This window comes from Lathamus discolor, chromosome 2 (genome assembly GCF_037157495.1).
Source record: "Lathamus discolor isolate bLatDis1 chromosome 2, bLatDis1.hap1, whole genome shotgun sequence".
Classification (NCBI taxonomy): Eukaryota; Metazoa; Chordata; class Aves; order Psittaciformes; family Psittacidae; genus Lathamus; species Lathamus discolor.
The window spans coordinates 98,221,055-98,243,801 of NC_088885.1; the positions used below are offsets into that span (position 1 = coordinate 98,221,055).

At 45.0% G+C, this 22,747-nt stretch overlaps 1 protein-coding gene across 1 annotated transcript; it reads right to left on the minus strand.

Annotated features, from left to right (window-relative positions):
• Positions 1–3: 3 nt before the first annotated feature.
• Positions 4–22,678, minus strand: SCGN (secretagogin, EF-hand calcium binding protein). Its single transcript, XM_065669331.1, has 11 exons — positions 22,591–22,678; positions 22,094–22,164; positions 13,554–13,646; positions 12,898–12,987; positions 11,901–11,957; positions 11,403–11,480; positions 4,117–4,172; positions 2,602–2,647; positions 2,425–2,484; positions 1,489–1,557; positions 4–514 (listed from the first exon to the last, which is right to left on the minus strand). The coding sequence occupies exons 1-11, from the start codon at positions 22,661–22,663 to the stop codon at positions 386–388; spliced, it is 822 nt and encodes a 273-aa protein (XP_065525403.1). The 5' UTR covers positions 22,664–22,678; the 3' UTR covers positions 4–385.
• Positions 22,679–22,747: the final 69 nt, after the last annotated feature.

Below are 22,747 nucleotides of genomic sequence, written 5' to 3' on the forward strand. Positions count from 1 at the left end.
AGTACTCACCAAAGTAATGACTTCACACATGTAAGGCAACCATCGGAAACACCTAGTACCTGCACTCTGCGAGCACTGACGGTATGTTATCAAGGAGATGCTTGTCCCTAGTCCAGGGAATGGTAGGGCAGTGTTTCATAGGGACAGGAGAAGCATAGCACTCACTTTTCTGAGCAGCTGCTGTGCTTGTGGGCACAGACACTGCTAACAGGACCCACAAGAAGCGGCATCGAGTGAACACCACAAAGGGACTGGTGGAGCATGGAGGTCCTCCGTGCAGATCCCACTCTCCAGCTCCCCTCCTCACACAGCAGCACAGACACACTTCTACGAGGAGCAGCAGGCAAATCTCACAGGAGAAACACAACCACAAGCACAACCCTGGCTACGGGTTCATTTTCAGCCCAAGACACAAAGCCAGTTCGGATTTCTGAATTTTGCCATCCTTGTTCACGTCGCAGTGGTTGAACAGGATCTGGCGGAACTTGTCCAGGTCCACCCCGCTAATGCTGGGCTGCAGGCAAAACATAAAGACAGTGCTGAGCGAGAAAACGGCTCTGGATTCCCTCAGCCCTGCAAAGCAGCAAACTGCAGCAGCCGGAAAATCCACCTGAGGAAGGGTGACCAAATGGCCTGACCCCACATCAGCTCATACACAGTGGGGAAGCAAGCAGAGAATGAGGAAAGGGCACCCTGCAAAAACAGAAGGGGTATGGGACTGTGAGTAACTGTATGGGGGTGCAACACAATTTTTGTGTCCATTAGTCAAGGCCATTAGTATCTGATTCGTATCAAACAAAAGTCCGCAGAAAGGTGTGCAATACAAATCACTGCACTTCTCTACCTGTGCTTTCATCTGGTTTCCTCTCTCAAACCTGTGACATGAGGAGTGATGTGGCATTTCTGTCAGCAGGCTACTATCCTACAGGCTAGTCAGCAACTTAAAAATACCTTTAGTGGATCATATGAATGCTAAAGACACATATTACAGGCTACACTGTCTCTGTATGTTCCTCATGCTGTACTGCTTCCTCTGCTTCTACACACTGGATACGGTATTCTTGATTAGAGATAGACCTCAAGTAATTTTCAGGTGTAGTCCTGTGATGAGCTAGTGAGCCATGAGGTCTTTCTGGTGAAGGCAACATCCACAGTGAAGAAAGAAAGAACTTCTGATGACTGATCCATGTCAACACAATTTGTGATGCTAACACATACCATCTGCCTAGTTCAGAGTACGAGCTAGAAAGGATCTTCCTTTAATAGAGTTGCAGAGTGAAGTTGTATTAATGTCAGGCAGAATTTCTGTGATATAATTAAATGCTCTGCAGTGCATATGCTGCGAGTGACATCCATTTCTGCTGATGATTAAAGTAAAATTTGACTCTATGGTCTTAGTAGCCCCTCTATTTACATAACTTCTCCCAAACAAGCACTCTCCTCTCAGAAACATAGGATATTAACAAATAGAAAGAGCCATGAAGTTACCTGGACCAGTTCCATCATGTCTTTGACAAACCCATCCACTTCTGGGCCTTCTAGTGCTCCTGTTTTACTCTGAAAGATGAAATAAACTCAAAACGTTCCAGTGAGTCCAAACCTACAATGTTTACTGGTCAGTAGGTTCACATGGTCCCTGAAACTTATAGCATAAAGATCACGGAATCGTAGAAAGGTTTGTGTTGGAAGGCACCTTAAAGATCATCCAGTTCCACAGGCAGGGACACCTTCTACTAGACCAGGTTGCCCAGTTCCCTGTCCAGCCTGGCCTTGAGCACTGCCAGGGATGGGGCAGCCACAGCTTCTCTGGGCAACCTGTGCCAGGGCCTCAGCACCCTCACAACAAAAATTTTCTCCTAATATCCGATATTCTTTCCTTTTTCCCAAACCATCTTCTCCCCTCAAACGGGAGCAACACCTCCCACCATTTTTTGTGGCTTGCTGTTCACCACACTGAGAGAGCTGCGTAACTGTCAGAGTGGCACTGAATTACCGATTTCTGACAGCAGTTTGGTGGTTATGTCTGTCCTGGGCCAGACTCCCTAAATAACCCATGGGTCAATAGTGGAAGGGGTTTTAATTTCAAGGTGGTGATGATGCAGGTCCCAAACTGCCAGAGACTGCAAGTGCTAAAGCCATCACCTCCTCTACGTCTCTTGAGTCTTCTGTAGTGAAATACTGCTAATGCAGCAGCACTGGCCGTGGCGATGGAGAAAGTCAGAATGGGTCCTTTGCCACCAGGTATGGTAGCATCTCTTCCCTCTGTCCCCACCATACATCCAGCGCTGAACCCCTGTGGCCCATGGACTCAGGCGCAACTGCAACTCCTGAGTGATCCCCACAGCACCCAGCAGGAGGAGTAAGTCTGAGCATGCTAAATCTGTGTGATTTAAAGACTGCAATGGAATTGCCTCTGGGACTCACAACGTCATAGTGTGCAAAGATCTTCTCAAAGTCTCTCCTCCTCTCTTCTGTGCTGCAAGCCTGCATGAGAAGGGGACAAGCAAATGAAAAATACATTTAAAAAAGAATCAAGTCTGGGCCCAGGTTATCTCAGCTGAGAGAAATGGGATTGATGGATCAACAAGTAGCACTACTTACATCCATTTTAAATTGCAGAAGGAAATTTTCCTGGAGAGCCAGAATCCTGAATGGACAGATTTAAATTATGATCTTTCCACTTTATCATCTGCACACAAACTTCTGGGTCATAAAGCAAAGGGGGGTTAGATTATGGGCTTTTAAAAAAGAAAATTGCCTGTAGGGTTATTTACAGAGGGCTGTTATGGGAACACATGCCCCCCTCCCTGCCTGATGGGGAATGGTGGGTGCCCTTTGTCTCACTACAAATGAGTTTCTGAGCACCATTGCTTCTCCCAGAGCACTTCTGGTGGTCCTGCACAATGGAGGTTGACAGCTTTGGAAGCAAAAGCTGCCAGACAATCATTCCTTGTAACTGGACTGCTGTGTTGCATTAAAGGAAAGAGTAATTTATCACTCTCTTTCGGAGGAAGAATTGGTGGTTGTAAAAGACAAAGTACTACTGGCCTGTGCACTGAGGCTGGCCAAATTCCTCTCCTTTCCCCTCCCAAAGACCCTCAGAGCACTGATAAAACCACTTCTCTCTGGCTGCTCTGCTAACCCTGAGGTTTTTAGAGCCTATGACACCGGGCATGCTGAGCCGTGCCTGCACACAGGAGGGTTGGGGCTGGGGTGTGAGAAATGTGCTCAGACCAGAGGGGAGCCTCAGCTGGGTTGGGGTAAGGCACCAGCAGGGAACTGCAATGAAGAGGAAAATGCAACAGCAACCCCCTTTAGATATTCTCCATTCTGCTTCTTTCTCTTAATGTATTCAGTGGCCAAAGGCAACGGCTATATGCACTGCAGTTATTTGTGCTGGCATGCATCGTGATCCCAAGCAGAAAGAAACAGTGGCAAACCAGTACCTCTCTCCTCTCATCCGCCAACCTGGTGTTCTAAGACTGTACTTGCATGTTTGAAGTTTCGTGCGGTCACTGCACATAAATTTACAGACAGAAGCATACTCTCTATCTGCATGCAGTGAAAATCACACAAAAAAACCCTCTAAGGATAGAAAAGAGACTGTGGTCCATGACTGAGTCCCCAGCCTCATTCACAAGTGTCTTCACCTTGTCTTTCCAAATCCTTTCTTACTGCCATTGGCAAAATGCTTTGTGGTGGCACTTTTATTCCTCAAACAAGAAACAAAAGTCCTTTGCAATCTCTGCTGTGCACAATGATGTGAAATACACACATCTATGACCCTGCTGAAGGGATTGCCATCCTTTTTTGGAGAAGCAGTGCCACTGGCTGCTTTGTCACCTCCTGAGGAGCATTGGAGAGGTAGCACAGATCGTGTCAGAGCAAGTCGATAATGCACAAACAGGTCCTGGGGCTGCTCACTGTCACAGACCCTGGATTCTCAGACTACTGCAATGGGGACCATATGTTAGAGACCTGTGATACCTGCATCAGAGTCCCTGATTTAATTTGAAAGGAGGTAGGGCTCTAAAGCATGTGCCCAGAGGGAGATCGCCACCTTGCCTGGATCTGCCACTGAGAGCTGAAAACCCCATCAATATTACTCAAGCACACCTTGCCAGGTCATTCAGATCCAGTCGTCCATCTTTGTTTTTGTCAAAGATTTTCATCTAAAAATCAAGAAAACAGAGATGAAATAGGGAGGCCATGAGGAGAGCACACATACAAAAAGCAGTCAGTGCATATTTTACTCTGTCCTGTGCCCTCTCTCTGCTTGCCTGGGGTGCTTGCCCAGGCCTCGGGCAGGATGTCCCCCTGCTAGCACCAAGTGCAAGGGTGGCACAATTTTCTGAGCTGGTGGTTTTCAAATCCATCCATTTCTGAACCCTCCACAATATTCCAGCAGTGGCACAGACCCCATTAAAGCACACTCAGCTGCAGAGACAATAGTTTCCTTATTGGAAACTTAATGAAAAGTAACATCCCCAAGAAACAAATAAAATTTATTTCATTTGCACCCTATCTTTGACCTTAACATTAACATCAACATAGTGGCTGACCATGTCTCTTTACAGCTAACCAGCTCCCCTCTCCGACCTCCTTCACTCAGCTCTGCTGCTGCGATACCAAGACAGAATCTTTGTGATTTCAAATTGTTTGGTCTTTTTTCTGCAACAGGTATCCTGAATAACTTTTTCAGACATATGCCATATTTTGATTGTCCATACCAGTCAACAGAGATAAATGTCTGTCTGGAAGAGGTAAGCCAAGCTAATTCTTGTCCCATGACTTCCACATGAAAGATGGAAAACATGTAGGGTAGATGGACTAGTGTTTACTGAATTAGTTCAGGTACCATAGCTAATAAGATAGATCTAATCCTATTATCTGGAAAACTGGAGCTCATGCATACACACTGCATGGCAATCTTGGGCTGCGTTACTTGGGAAAAGCCTTGGAAAATTTATTGGGAAATCTTGGGAAGTTTATTAATTAAACTTCCAATTTTCAAGCATGTGTTTGCGTCTGCCAATTGTGTACGTACTACACAAAGAACAACAGAGAGGACCTACCCAATGTCATGAACTCCCATACACCATAGGAGAAGAAGATATTTGAAATCATTATGAGGCTGTTTATAGTTTACGCTTTTTACCTTTACACAACATCTTGATACATTAAACTGGGTGGATTTTCTGTTTACACTCCTGAAAGGTGTATTTATGCTGCCAGGCTGATATGAAACATCTCAATGTGGTTAAGGATAAGGTCTGGCACGTTTAAATAGCATGCCATTTCAGTAAAAGCTTTGTTGCATCTAGTAGTATGCTTTATAAAATGATGCATTTATTTTACTGTCAAGCTGCTCCATGTTTTAAAGCGTTTGCACGAATTAATTCACTGACATTTTAATAGCAGTGCACCAGAGAAGTCTTAGCTCTATTTGCTTGAATATGCATTGCCCATGCATTCAGAGGCAGACAGAGCCTAAGAGCTGGGTTTGCAAGAGTTGTTACATCTTGTGTTTTTAAGTGCAAAATCGAAACTGACATTGGTTTTGAATACAGCAAAGGAAATATCTCTGCTTTCCCAGTCCAGTGTTATCACGAAGGCCACTGAAACACCACAACACGACAGACACGTGTGCTTTGAAGAGCAATATAAGATTATAAATGTGAAATAGTTTCCATGACAGAGATAAGGAAAGAAGTAAACAACCAAAATAAATTGTTCTGTGCTCAGTGGACTCACTAAAGCCTGCTTTTAAACCTTCTCTGGTTCTGGTTGTCTGAGCGCAATGAAGTGTTTTAGCCCCCAGGTGAAACACAGAAAGAACTGGCTCTTGCCTGACCTCCTATTCTCACAAATACATACACTGAGGGCAACTATACCCGAGAGCTGTAACTAAAACTGGCCAGTGAGTTCCAAAGTTGTTGAGGGTGCATAAAGACAGGAATGCATTCGAAGCATAGGACTGCCTGTGTCTTCTTTCCTTAGGGAAGGAAGGGGAGGGGGAAACAAAGGCTTTTGCAGAGCAACAGGAGGGCCCTGTTACGCTCAGATCAAAAAGCTTGGTGCGCTTCCTGACCAGATTGCCTGTGTAATCTAGAGAAGTCATTTAGTGCAGGATTTCTGAGAGTGTTTTGGTTCCTAAAAGACCAAGGCGTTATCTGCTGAGGCTTTCAAAAGCCTGCAGGCTCCTGAGTTCTGTCGGTTTTGATCTTCAGAAATGAAGTTTAAGCTTAAATGGGATTTTCTGCTTCCCCTGGCTTATGCCACAGCAAGGGTGGTGCAAAACTAGAGGTGACAGCACCATCGTGATTAAGTCTAGAAGGGAAAAGGGAGGCAGATTTCCCTCCATTGTGTTCACCAGCTGTGTGGGTCCTCTCTTTATCCCGCACAGCAAAGCAACAAGAGGAATCACACCCACCCAGAGCCAGGAGGAAGCTCTTTGGAAATGGGGTGGTTCCTATAGTGGTGGCTGGGGTTAGGAGATGTGATGGTTGCAGTGCAGTGCAGTGCAGCACTGCAGATACAGTCTTTTGGAGGTCACAGCATCCTTACGGAGCCACCTGGGAGGGAGGCCAGCATGAACCATTGCCAGGAGAAGGTATGTACAAAGCCTTCTCCTCCGGGCAACCAGTCTTCTAGGCTATACTCCACTCCTACTATATTTCTAGAGCTTTGGGAGGTTGGCTCAGTGTGTTAATAAGCATAATAAACTCTTTTTAGGCTTTTGTCAGTACAATAAATATTTGCCTTTCCATTATTGCACCATTACTTTGGTGGTCGTAAGAGACTCCGTTAACACAGATAAGCTGGCTTGGCCCATAAGGCGTTAAGGGGCTAAATGACCTGTGATTTCTGTGCTGTGACTTGTTTTCTACATAAATACACTGGCATTGGCACTGAGCACAGACAGACAGGCTTTCACAGCTAAAGAAATGACCACACTGAGCCTCTATCATTGTCCTCACAGAGGGGGCAGACAGCAGCCACAAAAGCACCAGAAATCCCTGCAATGCACAGTAAAGATAACTCACCACGCATACTCATGGGCACAGACCAGCTTCAGGAAGAAACCATCCTGTTCCCCTCTGCACTGAGAAGATGAGAAGCCCCCAGCTTGTCAGCTGCAGGCTGGCATGCTTGGGGTACATAGCTCAGTCCCCAGGAGAAACTTTGCAGATGAGCACAGCAAAACCCTGGCGTCATTGCAGCTCAGAGGATTTCTATATTGCCTTCTCTGGGGCTCATATTTCTTCCTCTGCCATCTCCTTCTGCAAGCTCTCAAATGCTGCAGTTCATGACCCTTGCTTGTTGAGTTATTATCACTGCACTTACTTTATTGCCTCTCTAGAATTTATCTTGTGATGAGCAAAGATGGTATGCTGGCTTGGGAGGGTTTATCCTTTACGTTTTCCTCAAATATAAAAATGCTCAAACTAAAGGACTTTTCATGCTCAGTCTGACATTATCAACATAAGGCAATGCAAAAAGTGAATGTCAGTGTTGCATGTGCGACTGCTTCAGCAGTATATATAACTTAATTTGCTGAAGTTTGCCTCAGTAATGAGCTTGCCCTTCGTGTGGCTTGTAGACACTAGGATTACTAACTAGAAGTAGCATGCTGCTATCTGCGAAGCTACGGACTATCAGTGTTCCTATGAAAAAGGTAGTAACATATGCCAAGATGCAAAAGCTGAGGGAGAATTTTGTTCTTAGAGAGGAAAAAGTATGAATATTTCATTTCATCAGAAATTGTGTCTTAAATCACCAGAAATTATGCCTTAAATCTTGTTCATATTCCAGCCTTTACAATATCTGGTACATTTACAATACAGAAGTACACAGCTGTATGCACGCACAGGCATGGAAACTGTCACTCATAACAAAATCTTGTCAAATGCATGTGTGAGCTGGGTATTCATGGGCTGAAACTTCACCAGGACCCAGAAGCCTAATCATACTTTGATTTTGGGGGCTGAAGGGAGGTGGGAAGGGGCTGGGAAAGGCTGGTAGTACTGCTGCTATCCTCCACAGCCTCCTTCTCATCATGAAGCAATAAGGGGGTAAATATTCATTTCTCCAGCTTGCTATTTCAGAAAGGCAGAATACTCTCACCATGCTCTTAAACCCCTCCATTCTCAGCTATGCTCCTCCTGTCTCCCGGAACAGGACCCCCGAGGTGTCTGCTCATGGCCTGCAGAGTCTCAGAACAATAGAAGGCTTTGCTTCAGCCTCCAAGTACCTGCTCCACGCTGACAGCTATTGGTTTGTGCCCATGGGAAGGCAACAAACCTACTGTTTTCAAGGATTCAGAGCTACACATGGCTGTGTATCTTCTCATGCAAGCGGGTGCCGATAAATAAACATCAGTGCACACGTAATGACTATTAATACAAACATGCATATATGCAGGTACGACAGCTATCCAGAACTATGCCTGCAAAGGGGCTTCCTCAGCATAGGGTTGCTACTTTAACTCCCCCATGGAGAGTCCTGAGAATTAAAATGTTTTTCTTTTGTGGCTTTCCCCAGTGGCTTTAGTGCTCTTTAAGATTTGATTTAGCAGACTCCTGGGGCTTGTGTAATGCCAATGCATTCACTACCTGTTTTCTTTCCAGGGGTTCATTACTTGTTCATCAAATCCCTGATCTCTATCAGTGCTCTCTGAAGATAGGATTTCAAGGTCACAAGGAAACAGAATAGCATCTTAAAAAATGGTTTTGAAGCAACCTGACAAAGTGATATTTCTTTCTGGAGACAAGAAATCTCTTCCAAAAGAAATACTTTCTCCCACTTCCCAACTTTTTTTTTTTAATATGGTTTAAGGTCATTCATAGAAACATAAGTGACAAGTATTTAGCATAGCCTGATTGATATGATATCTGCTCACACCTCTCACAAGCTAAAGCGGCAAATCACACAGAATCACAAACTGCCTTTTTTCTTTCTTTATCTTTTTTTCCCTTCATGCCTGGGTGAGCTTCTTTAAAATCACAGTTTCTGTCTTTTCCCCTTTATCCCTGTCTCCAGAAGGCTGTACGGTCCACTCAGTGTGTCAGTAGCTTCTTAGGATGTGTGCAGCTTGCTGTGAATGTACAGAAAAGAGGGCAGAGAGCTATAAATTTCTGTGGAGACAGATGGGCTTACAGCTCCTTGGGGCACAGCTTATTTCAAGTAATGTTATTACAGTGGCACTTGAAAGCCCTGGGTTGGACAGATAGGCCACCCTGAGAGATCCTGTAGCTGTGTACAGCACAAACAGGTGCTTATCCCAAAGACGTTTTGCTCTAAACAGATAAAAGGGTGAGAGCAAAGTAATAGGGGAGAGAAATATTTCCATTCTGCAGTAAATTAATTGGTGCAGCTGGTTAAAGATGCATCAGGAAGCCTGTGAAAGCCTCAAGAGCGAAATGTAAGGGCCACTGTCCCCCTTTTCCCAGACAGTACTGATGGTGGCAGAGTTCCATCACGGTTCTGCACTTTGGCAGCTCCCAGCTCCACATGGAAAGCAGAGAGAGAAAGCAAAGAGCTTTCATTGCCCTGGGCCTTGACATCATACCTTTGCTCTTGGCTCCTTGAGTCACTTCTGCCTTTTTAATCCAGCACTGCAAACGTAAGACTGAATCTTTCCTTCCTTCGTTGTAATTTTGCCTTCCTACATAAGGTAAGTTCCCATTCAATCACTTTGTGCAGTGTATCTGTCTGCTACTATGCAGATAGTGTCCATAGCGATACTTTGCCGTGATGGAATTCATACCCTCTCTTTTACTACAGGATATCATAGGGTAAGATTGTGCGTGCTGTAATGTCATACCCTGCCTTAGCTCTTGGGATCAGGTGTGTTGGTAAATATCCTTATCTTCAGTTTATAGCAAGGAATTACAAGGGGAAAAAAATCATCTGCCATACTGCCATTTTCTGGTAACAATTAACTTCCCTGATTCTTTTGGCATTGAAGCTTTGCAAAGTTTTGTCCTCATGAGCCAGATTTGCATTTTGGATCACAGATTTCCCCAAACACACAGATCAAAACTTATCCCTTTTCCCAGATCAAAACTTATCCTGTAACACAGGGACCAAACTGCCTATCCACAGATACAAAGCCAATGTATAAAAACCCATGTGAGCAGAACGCAGGCCTCCTGGCCATCAGCCCTGGGCTGCACTGACATCTAGCTGCATTGAGGCAGCAGAAATGGCAAATCTTTCTTGGGAAATTATGGAAAAGGGAAAGGAGTTGGAGGAAATGAACCTCCCAATGCCTACAGGCTGCAGATTGCCTATTCCTCAGCAGCTGATCACAAATAAGCCACTGGGGATGGAAACCTGAATGGAGCAGCACAAAAGCTATTTGCTACCTGTGAACAGTACCAGAAAGGTTTTTGCTCTAGCTGTAGCTTCTGGCATCTATTGTTTCCAAGCCCTGCCAGTTGGGAAGGAATTTCTGCAGCTTGCATTCCTCTCCCTTCATTATACTATAAATACGAAAAAAAATCCACAATCTTCAATAATGTTATGGACCCTTTGCTCTAAAGGGTCACACTTCAGGCTCAGATGCATCGTGCACTCATAACTCAGCATCGCAAAATATGCTGGCGGCTCCTCTTTTGCTTGCATACCAAGCTGGTTTTCAGGCACAAGCACAGATTTTGTGCCAGGAATCATGACAGACCCATCTGAAACTCATTTAGAAAATTGCAATGGTAGATGTCTGCTAGTGGAACTCAAATGATACCCTTGCGAGTGACATAAGAAATGAGCTTTTTGCTTTCCTTTCCTTTTCTTGTTTTTAGATGGTTAGATGTGATAAGTTGCTCTGAAATCCAGGTGACTGATGCTAAACTTACACCAAATATTATGTTGCTGATTGCAGTATAAAAGCTATATTGTGATAAGGCAGGGGAAGAGTTGAAGCTTTCAACGTCCCCTTTTAGGGAAGCAGCAGGGAGCCAGCAAGGCTTGCTGGGCTTCACAGAGCAGAAGAGACAGATACCTGCGTGTCTTGGGAGCAAAATGATTTCCTAGGAGGAAGGGAGGAAGGGAAGGAGCTGCACATCTGGCTGAAGCTGAACACACCATGAAGAAGGATGCACCTCACCTCTTTTTTGAAGGGGCATAGAGCCCAGTTTGCTTTAGCATAAAGTCAAGCTGTTTTCTCATAGAAAACAGTTCAGCTCACAGCAAAAATACTTGAAATGCTCTTCACAGCTGAAGGCTGGTGCATTGCAAAGAAACAGCAGCAGCATGTGCAAAGTTCCCAGAGAGATCTCTTGGAGAAGACACACCTTTTAAGAGTGCACTTACAGCCCTACTGTTGACCCCTATTGACCCTGAAGGAGATTTTTAGGCAGTACTATAATCTAAGCAATATTAACACCATCTTCTCTTACCATGGTATCAGTATATTCTTCCAGCTTCACTTCAGTTACCACCTTGTCATGCTGCAAAAAGAGATCTCGCAGGAAATCCTGTAGGAAGGAAAGAGTAAATTTGGAGTAAATGCAAGAAAAAACAGTAAGGAATTAAATCCAAATTCAGCAGAGTTGCATGGATCTATTTCACATTCCTGACTAGTTCTGGTGTATTCAGTTTCACACAAAGTGAAACTTGTGCTTGGGGGTCTGCAAGACAGATGGGCTCATGCGATGAGGCAAGGAGAAAGCAGTACAGCAAGGGAATCAGCAGAGCACACTCTGTCACAGCAGGGTCCCTGCAGCCACACTAGAAGGCTGGAGGGTCCCCAGTCCTTAAACTCGCCATGGACAACCTCGAAAAGCCATTTGTCAACCACACAAAAAGGCAGCAAATTGGCAAAGCCAGTGAAAAGGCTCCCACTGACATCAGTGAGCTGCAGATCAAGCCCAAAGAGACTTATTAGAATAACTTACTTTGAGCTCACCAGCTGAGATAAATCCACTGCTGTCAGCATCGTAACTGCGCCAGATCTGAATGGGGATAGATTGATATGACCACGTAAATATTGTAGTTATAATCATCTGCTTGGGTGATAGATGGATAGACAGAAAGATTCAGATCAGGGCTTCCCTAATGAGCAAGCTGTGCATTATCCAATACTTAATTAATTGTAGATGACATAAAATAAACTTTTCACACAATAGCTTTTATTCTCACTTGGATGCTGTACATGTGACATGCTGCTATCACATACTTAATACAGACACACTGCCTATAAAAGGAAGAAAAGACTAAGAAACTGCTCTGCATTTCTTACCTAATTTGTGCATGCAGCTTCTTTTATTGCTCTGAGTAAAAGTCAAGGAAATACAGAACTGGCCAATGATCTGTGGAAGCCCCCGTTTTGATGTGAAATGAAAGTAACTGCAAGTAGTCTTGGAAAAAAAGTTGGTGCTGGGATACTTAAGGGCAGAGACATTGGGCAAGGCTAAGGAAAACTGACGGGATTTTGCTCCTCAGTTGATCCATGTTACGGACATTTCCACTCTACACCCTACCAGGCTAATGCTTCAGGATAAAATGGCACTTAAGACATGCCTGGTCTGCCCTCTTGGTCTATGCTGTGCTGCAGGAGAGGCAGCTTCGGCTGTAGCTCCCAACAGGGCTGAATTCACCGCTGGGTTTGCACCACCATAAAGATTTGTCTCTGGCAGCATTACTTACAGGCGGCTGAGACGGTTTGCAAAGTTTAATGAACTCTATGGGTGCCCTCTGTCTGCTTCGAGCTACCACATCTCTGTTTTGTTGGTATAAATAATTTACAACCTTCTCTACACGAAGAGGTCAGAGCACATTTTGCTTCCACAATACCCATGTGTTTCCGATGTTATGTACTACAGAGGCTGGCAGCATACACACTGAAGAAGCTGCTGGTGTTGCAAGGGGAAGAGGCAATGTGGAGATACAGACCCGCATGAATTCCACACTGTTGTCCAAGGGAGTTTCCCGTCGGAAAAGCAGCAAAAAGTTCTCATCATCCGGCAGGATTATCTTTGCAAGCTTGGGGGGAAAAAAAACCAAAACAAAACCAAAATGTAGCCAACAACAAAACATATAACCTCCCCTAAAACAAACCCAAATCGTGACAGTAAAGAGAAAATCTTGGGTTGCTGCTGACCCAGTATGAGAAATATATACTGGGCACATCGTTGCCTTGGAAACAAAACCCCACACCAAGAGATCTGGCTACTGTAGTACTCCACAACCCACGTTCTCCCCACCCAGCCTCTATCTTCCATATCTATTATAGGCCCATTTCATAGATTCATAGAATGGTATGGGTTGGAAGGGACCTTTAAAGTTCATATATTCCAATCCCCCTGCAATGGGCAGGGACCTCTTCAACTAGATCAAGCTGCTTGAAGCCCCATACAACCAGACCTTGAATGCATCCACCACCTCCCCAGGCAACCTGCTCCAGTGTTTCACCACCTCCCTCGTAAAAAATTTCTTCCTTTCATCTAGTCTGAATCTACTCTCCTTTAACTTAAAATGACTGCTCCATGTCCTATCCCAACAGGCCCTTTCTGTCCTAACTGTCCTGGGCTGGGGCTGAGGAGAGATACCTCTTGGATTTGCAAACGTCCATCTGCGGTGACATCATAGGCAGACATAAATTGCTCCTTCATCCTTTGAACTTCTTCTTCTGTGATGGTATTCTGCCACGGGGAAACAATACGCACATGAAAATTGCTGAGGGCAATAGAAAAGTGTCTTGGGGGAAATTTCCCCTCACTGGTAACCATCAGGATCACTGCATCCTTACACCCTTCTAAAAGCCCACAAACACACCGCCACAGACGAACTTTTGGAAACAAGTCTTATGCGTATCTCTGTAGCAACTAAGCTTTCAGTTGGAAGACCAGTGTTTGGAGACCCCAGAATATTCCAGTGACACCTGATTCCTTATCCAACTGTTCCCACTGTACCACTGGGGTTTGGTTTTGCTTGAGTGCGTGTTACAGCACTTTCCATGCAACTCATTTTCAACTCATGCTTTTCAGGAAGTTGTCCTTATCCTTGAGCTACATCCCTGAGTTCATTAGATCGTCAGCCCTGAAAGGTGTCTGTGGGGCTTATTATTGCCTGTCAACTGGCTCAAGACCTTGCATGAAACCCTGTCAGTGTTTCTGGGTTAATAGCATGAAATTTCAAGCAATTCACATTCCCTTTGCATCAACCCCATAATCTGTTTATACACAGTGAGGAGTTTTCAGGACTTGTCAGGCTGTACGTTTTGCCAGTCATCACTGTGACAGGTGAAATACAGTGCTTCAGTTTATCAGGCATGATTTCTTTCTCTTAGCAGTAACCATTAGAGTATCCGTCCTGACTAGGCTACACAAAGCACAGTTTCCCTACCCTGGGGAAAGGTTTCTGGTCAGACAAGCTTTGTGGCTGGGCTGGGAAGCTCGCCTACTCAATCTTGTCCAAGCAGTTAATGAAGTCCAGCATTACCCTCCCCATCTGCATTGAGCAGGTCCTGGCTCCTCTCCCAGTCTTATGTGATGTGGCCCTCTCTGGGACAGTAGGGGTACACTAGGATGTCACAGATGGGGTAAGCAAAAAGAAAATGAGATATTTTAGGCTTAGGTTCATTTAAGCTGAGGTGCACATTTGCACCCACTTTGTCACTACCTTTCCCCATGGTATTTCCCAAAAGCTGCAATTTGCTGCTAGTAATAACAGAAAAAAAAAGATAGCTATAAGTAGATGAGTAGGCAGATAGCATGAGTGATCATCTATGATATAATTTAATTTGCCTTCACCTCATTTTAGAGCAGACTCGGAGCGCATTAGCACTTATTTGCACAAAGTCATTATAGGTTTGTAGAAAACCTTTACTGTCAGTGCAGAGGATCATACACTGAAATAGGGGGAGAATGAGTTAATTGGCTTTGATTTATCAACCAGAGGGAGTTCTTAGAACAAGTGAAGCTCTTCAATCTCTCCACTATCTACAGTACCACAGGACTAGGATATGTCAGATGATGGAAAGTTTGGGTATCTGGGAGTGGGAATAGCAGGACAGAGGTACCTACATTGGTCTTTGTAGGGCAGGTGGCGTGCAGCTCCTGGAGCACATCCTTGGGGTACAATGCTAAGGGCTGGCAGCTCCTAGTTAGGGGATGAAATACCCAGCAGTGATCCCAAAGGGATGTGCCCGAGATGGCAATCCCCTTCCTGAAGCCTGCCATTGGTCATGAGCAGGTCCCAGGGCACAGCAGCAGGATACTCTATCCCCATGCTGGTGCTCAGCAAGCCCTGCAGGCCATATGGCTGGGAGCCACCGTGGACACAGCACACCACTGAACATTCACATACAGTTTTCTTTCCCCTTAGCGTTATAACTGGCCATCAGGTTATTTAAATTGCCTTCTGATGGCACCTCGATGCTTTGAGATAGCTCCCAGGAGTTAGGCAAGCCTATCAGCTGCCGACTTCAATAGGCTTGCAAAGTACTCTGAAATTATCCTCCTCCATGCCCGGTAGGATACGTTCTTTCTGAAACCATAATCACAGTTGGTATTTGAAAAGTGTGCTGTGGAGTTCAGACTAGTCACCTGTTAAGAAAGCTTATTGCTCAGCTTCGTGTCAGCTGTTAACCACCACCTCATTGAGCATTCTGTGGCAGGAACATCGTTATCTACACAAAAATAGGACTGCCTCCTTATTATTTATTTTTAACTGATTTAAACGATCGATTACATCAATTAAATACTGGAAATACTGACCATATTTACATAGCTCCAGCAGCTTTTAGTCCAAGGGGTTACACTACAGTGGATTTTTCCAGTTGGACAATCTGTCTCTGTCCATAAATACAAAAACTTATAAAACACAAGTGGTAATGGATCTACTAAAACTCACCCTATACTCTCAATGGATAAAAGATATTGCAGAAACTGGCTTTCCTAAGATCCTTGCTCAAGGCAAAAATATTTGTAGAGTATGAAGTTTTACACTGAGAATGATACACTTTGGTTTATGACCACTACGTTTCAAAGATGACCTCTATGTTTACCAAAAATCCCAATCCTAGAGGATAAATGGGTAAATAAATGAATCAAGTAAGCCATGCCACTTCCACTGGGGGATACAGGGGTGCCCTCGCTGCCTTGGCCACCTTGGGCTGAGGTTGCCGCAGGAAGGCCAAGGTAGTAGCTTGTCAGCTTACTGGTCAAGAGGCCTGAATTTTTATTCTCTGCCTTTGGGCATCTACAAGTATTTCCTTGCCTCCCGGATCAGGGCAAGTCCTGCGATAAAGGGAGAAAGATCAGGATGAAGAGAGCAAGAAGGAGAGACCTCGAGGCAGGCGAACACAGGGACATAATGGTATTTACATGGTCACACAGGTGCTGCGCTGAGTGCTGTGGCCACTGGCATCCACGGGAAGTTTGTTTTTCCTTCCTTCTCTGTAAGTATTAACTCACCATTCAACTACAGATTGCAAAGATCAGGAAAGCCTAGAAACCAAACACGTTCTGCTTTCAAACGTCTCATTTAATTCCTGCTGATGAGGACAGGTTTGCCATAAATTGATTTTTTTTCCTTCTTGACATGATTTTTGGAAGCAAGCAACTATATTGATAAGGGTATAAAAGGCAAGAAGAAACTACACGTACGTGACTATTATAGCCATTTCTTTATCTGAAAATGCTGGCTTCAGTACATGTTTCTCCTAATGTTTCAGCCAAATTTGATAGAAGAGCAAAGAGTCCCAGCGATATCAAGTTCCTACAAGATCTATGAAAACAAATTACATCTGCCAAGAAACCTAGTTGGAAAACAAACTCAACAACTATTACCATGCCAAAAGCCACACAGTACAGAAAGATGCCAGAAAACACCAGATGAGACATCATTAATGTACACTTTGACGTTAGAAGAACCACTTTTTTTTGGCCAAAGATTTCTTCTTTAAAGCCTGTAGCTTAAAAGAAATGAATCACATGAATGACTTCACTTCATCCATGCAGTTATACATTGGATTGCCTGTATTAGTGTGGGATTTCACCATGCAGCTCCCGAGATGCCTCATTTGGGCCAGTCTTGCTTACTTAACTGCAGTGCTATCTCTTGAGAATTTGGGCCTGTATTTTGGTTAGGATTTACTGTAATCCTGCATGCTACAATAGACGAGTGCTCATCCTGTCATCCCACGTTGCGTTTTTTGCTCTCATCAGCACATATGGGGGAAATATTTTTTCACATGGAAGACACCACCGTACAACAAAGGCTATTACAGTCTTCTCTGTGCCAGCACGGTTTTGTGGTTAGGCTTTGGACAGGTTCTTTGTTCTGTCTTTTCCGCTAGGCTGGAAGTTTTTTGACATGCCTTTGGGCACTCAAAGCGTATCATGTCTGTCTTTTCCCATGGGCATGTTGAGTTTGCATTTAGAGATACTTGCAGGCGCTTGCAGCACCCTACCTTAATGTGCAGGAACAGGAATCATAAGGCTATGGTAAGGCTAATCAATGTTGTCAAATGCCACACCTAAAGAAATAATTACTGTGCCAGAATCAAAGAATGGTTTAGGTTGGGAGGGACCTTAAGGATCATCTAGTTACATGGCCAGGGACGTCTTCCACTGGATCAGGTTGCTCAAAGCCCCGTCCAACCTGGCCTTGAGCACTGCCAGGGATGGTGCAGCCGCAGCTTCCCTGAGCACCCTGTGCCAGTGCCTCCCCAACCATACAGTAAAGAACTTCTTCCTAATGTCTAAATAACCAGGATCGATTCAGGGTTTAGATTTCTGAATTAGTCTGGAGAACGATGAAAGATGAATGCTTCCTGTTAGAAGTCTCGTTGCTGTTAATCTTATGGTCACCAGAGACCTGGTCTATCATCCTGGGTCCCTTGAATTCATAATATACAGGGGAAGTCTGCTTTGGATGGCTTTGAGGCTGGCTGATATTTTGGCCATTGAACTTTGAATGATTAGCTGCTGCATTCCTGATCATACTAAGTTAAACACATAAATTAGACAGACAGCACACTGTGCAAGGCAAGGATGAAGTACAAGAGCAACTGGAGGCTGCTTATCTTCTTTGGAAGTAAAAAGCAAAGACAAATCCTTTATGACTGTTTCTTCCAGTCCTAACTATCTACATGGTTCGGTCAGGGGGATTGGAACAAGGCTAATACCTGTCTTGCCCGATCAAATTTACACATCAAAAATATTTACACGTGGTCTCTTACACACTTACAGTTCGGTGAGGGCAACCAACTTTTGTCTGAGACTCTTCTGTCCAATTGTAGTATAATTGAAGCAAAGTGAAATGCCTGCCCATGAAAGCCTAGAGAACATAATGGCAATATGCCCTCTGTATCTGCATCACTGGTTTTATGGAGACTTTCAGTAACCCAAACCCCAAATTTGTAGCCATTCATCTATAAAGCGCTTCTTGTCTAATCATTATGAGAATATACATAAAACTGCATTGAAACTATAGCAAAGAGCAAGCAAGGAAGATCCTAAATGATCTCTATACAGAAAGAAAGATGTGCAGCAACATAAGAGAGAAAGGCAGGGGCTGTGGTTTCTGTTCCAACAAAATTACTCCTTCAGTGGTGAAAGAAACTCTCTTTTCACTCAATCACCTCCTTAGTAGAAAAACTTCTAGAAATGCATGGTAGCCAAAATGTGCAATGAGGAGTTTTATGAGTGAGCAGACAAGAGCACAGGCAGCTCACAGCAGCCATGAAGCAGCAGCTGGAAGCTGCAGGCTCAAATGCTTAGAGAGAAGTCATAGGAGCAATAACAACAGCAGATGGGTAACGCCAGCAGTTCAAAAAGCTCTGCTAGTGTGTGGCTGCATCATCCTCTGTTCTGCCTCATATCCCCCGGACAAATCAAACTGCAGAAGCCCCTCCAGCTAATGGAGGATTTATATAAACTTCAGCGTCATAAAACACTGAAGTCTTAAGGATACATAACACACACCTGGAAATCAAAGGCATTTTCTTAGGAACAAACCAGAACAGCATGGAACTGAACAGACTATTTCGTTTGACAGAGCCCTGCAGTGATTATCTAGTCCAACTGCCTGACCATTTCAGGGCTGACCAGAAGTTAAAGCGTGTTGTGAAGGGCATTTTCCAAGTGCTAGAGGAGGAGAAGCAGGAAGCAGCATCTGGGGTTTGGGTCAGTTTAATGTAGGCCTGCCTTTGTTGAAAAGTTTCCCTTCCCCCCCCCACCGAAAATCTTGATGGTTCAACAAAAGATGATGTGTTAGCCTCCCTTGCTGCATGATATTTCAAGCTTTCTTCCTTGCTGGGAGCCGTCAGGAAGAGCTGTACCGCTCAGCTTCCCAACAGGCTCCCTTTTGCATTGTTTTCCCAGCTGCTCCCATCCCCCTGGCATTTAGCGTCAGCTGGGGATGCTGCAGGGAAGAAAAACAGAGCTGAAGGACTACAGTGGTCATTAAGAAAAATACCGGCTTAGAGAGTGCAGGCTGAAAAAATATAATTATGAAGCCATTCGCTATTCAATTCAAGTGAGACAACTTTAAGTGCTGATAACATTATTTGTCACTTGCATGGCACTTCAGGCACGGTCACTAATTAATCCCTGTGACACATCTGGAAGTTATGCCAGTGTGTTACTGTCTCCTCCTTTTACTGTGCAAGGAAACAGAGATATTAAGAGCCAAAGGGAGAGGTAAAAGTGAAAAGGAGCACTGAGACACTCAGAGCCACCTCACTGCTTGCATCAAGGACGTTTCCTTTCTGTAGGATGGTGAATACCAGTGCAAAGGGAATCCTTTACCCCTCCCACTATAACCACAAGCCCATACAACATAAATCATGTGAAAAAGGCAAAAATGGCTCAATGCTGCGAGAGGACATTGTACAAAGGTAGCAGAGACCTTTGTTTCCTGCAGCACTACAGGCGACTTGCACATCTAGGGGAGCGGGGCAGAGGGCTGGCTTCAGCTTCCTGGGACAAAGATCCCCTTGGGTTTTCTGCCACCAAGGCAGACTGTTCTGCCTGCTGCTGACCATTTTGTCCCTAAATAACCATGAGATCCAACACCAGGCTGCTGGCAATAGAGAAGAAAGCAACACCTCATCTTATCTTGAGTGGAGATGCTGCCAAAAGCAGGCAAGAAAACCAAGGGAGAAAACCAAAACTACCTGTGAGTATGTTTGAGCACCCTGGCAGTTAGTGGGCACTGTTGTTCAGAATTAGCCTGTTCATTCTCTTTAACAGGGAGAGAGGGAGATGGTTCTTTCTTCAGTCAACTTGTGTTAAGATTTTTCTTTTAATGGCAAAACCTAGGCAGTGGAAGCAAAGGAGATGCAAGCAACATGAGGGTGCTGGTTTAAGCTGGAGTCAGCGGAGCAGTGACTTTTGGCAGTCAATGAAACTGTTCCTGATTTCTTGAAGCAGAACAGTTCATCGCTAACACACCCTTACTTTGTGCTGAATATGATAGAGTTCATGTTGATACCAGCAAGACCACAAAAACTGCTGTGGCACACTGGGTTTGCAACCCATCTGGTGTGACGCTGTCTCCGAAAGCTCACGTGAGGGATGTGCAAGAGCAGTGATGGGCTAAGAGTAGGGCAGGAAGTTTCCTCTTGACCTCTCATCATTGCGAACCTGCCTGCAGTGCGAGATCCCTGGTTAAACTTCACTTTAGCTAACACTGGAGAGCCCCACTCAGAGGTCATTTCTTCAGTGACCCGCTACAGTGTTGAGCTCTGTGGCCTCATTTTAAGCCTCTCCTTCAACATCTCACATTTGCTGTCACTGGGATCATTTACACATGCCTCATGTTAGTGTTTCAATACCCCAGGAGTGGCAGCTCCCAATTTCATCTTTTGTTCCTGGGTAAACCATCATGAGCTTTTCAATTTCTCTTCAAATCGGTTTTTCTGCTTTTCAATTTCTCTTCAAAACAGTTTTTCTGTGTCCTTACTGATTCTTATCGCTTATCGGTGAATCTCTTCTGATTTGCTTTAAAGTCTTTTCACGTGCCTATCGGTTCATCTAATCTTCCATTCTCTAGAAAAACATTTCTACAGAAACTGACGGTATTTCGATCCAAATTTACTTGCAAATTAAACAAAAACATGCTTGAAAAACTATTCACGGCTGCTATCTTTTTATTATAGCCCCGAAGATCCAAGAATCCTAATTGGCTTGTAAGTATAATTCTGATTTTACACTTGATACTCATGAATTTATGCCTTTTATCAGCTACCTTTTCCCTTCTCGTTAATTACTTTTTGCTTAAAGGAATGGTTTCAGCTCTGTTTTTCAGCACAACATCCCCTTCCATTTGGAAGCTTCTTATTCCTTATTTGTTCTGATTCACTTCCTAGTTCGGCACACACTGTGTAGCGAGAATATTAAGCCTGCTAACAGAATATATTCTTTACATACTTATGAAAAGCTGGCCTGAGTGCCAGGATTTCTCCTTCACCAACGGCGACAGTCAAAGGCAACGTATGACCTAGAGCTGGGAAAACCAGCTCCTGTAAATTCTTGTGTAGCTTCTGATGGAACAGTGATTGTAAGAGTGAGGGAAGGGAAGAAAGGAAAGGAAACCAGGGGAGAAACCCAGAAACACTTGAGAGCCAGGTCTTGACATTACAAGCAGCAGAATTTACTCCTGTTTGGCTTCTAGCCATGTGCAGCATTACAAATGCACATCTTCTTCCTAAGTACCGTTTACAATTAAATGACAGATTGACCTTGTAAAGAAACATATCACATTAACAAATCTAACCAGCACCTGCTTGAGTAAATCACCACCGTTGTCCTCCCATTGCCCCGCCGGACCGTGTGCCACTGCTTTTCCACTCGTTTCTAATCAAGTGCAATAAATTACTTTCTCTCCATCCTTCCAACCATCCCCTTCAGCTGGTGCTGACGGCAGGCTTACCCTGACAGCAGCCTTTGGACTGAGAACAACTGATCAGCTTCTCAGGTGATTGCACTCATGGTCACACCTTGTTGCCAGGAGAAAAGCTCTTTACCTTGGGGGCTGCTGTGGAAGCCAGCAACCAGGGAACAAGAAGTCTGAATCATCCCTCAGTTTAATGACCTTTTTGCTTGGACTTGATGCACAGTTACCACCGCACAGTACTTACTTCTGGTCCCACTTTCTCCAGGAGATGATGGAAAAAGTTGTCAAGCTCCTTCCCTTCTATGTAACCATTGTCTAAACAAAAGTCAAACATATCAACGGTCAGGTGGCACTGCCTCAGGTCTGGGATGGTGTTGTGGGCTGCCTGCAGAAAGGCCAGCCTCCTGCTGCTCGTGGGGGGGGTCCTGCTCCATTTGATCAGTTCCCATCTACTGGGCATTGGGCACAGTGTTGCCAAGCTTCCCGAGGAGTTTCCTTAAAGGAAACCTTTCGGGGAAAGATAAAAATCACAAGCTGGGTGCACACGAGGGAACCGCTAAAGAAACAGGGAGGTGATGAACAGCCAAAAACGTCGGGGTGGGAAGGGAGATTTTCAGCCCTGATACTGGGCATGAGGAGGAGGAGGAAGAGGGGGACGGGGTTCACGTGTCCCACCCCAGCACCCGCACGCAGCCACCCCGGCGTGGGCCCCCCGTTCCCGTCCCCGCCGGCCCCACTTGCCGTCGGCGTCCAAGCGCCGCCAGGCTCCGAGGAAGGCGGCGGCGTCGAGGCGCCCCGCCGCGCCGCTCTCCATGGTGCTGGTGCTGCTGCCGCCGGCGCCCGCGCCGAGCAGACCCCGCGCCGCCCGCCCCGGCTTTGAGCGCGGCGGCCCCGCCCC

Bases quoted from the DNA above. Each gene is read 5' to 3' on its own strand.
- SCGN (XM_065669331.1), bottom strand. From the start codon at position 22,663: ATGGAGAGCGGCGCGGCGGGGCGCCTCGACGCCGCCGCCTTCCTCGGA. The intron at 11,958-12,897 runs GTCTGTATCTCC...ATCCCCATTCAG, and splicing joins ACAGTGTGGAATTCATGCGG to ATCTGGCGCAGTTACGATGC. The intron at 515-1,488 runs GTAACTTCATGG...TTTTGCCTGCAG, and splicing joins ACATGATGGAACTGGTCCAG to CCCAGCATTAGCGGGGTGGA.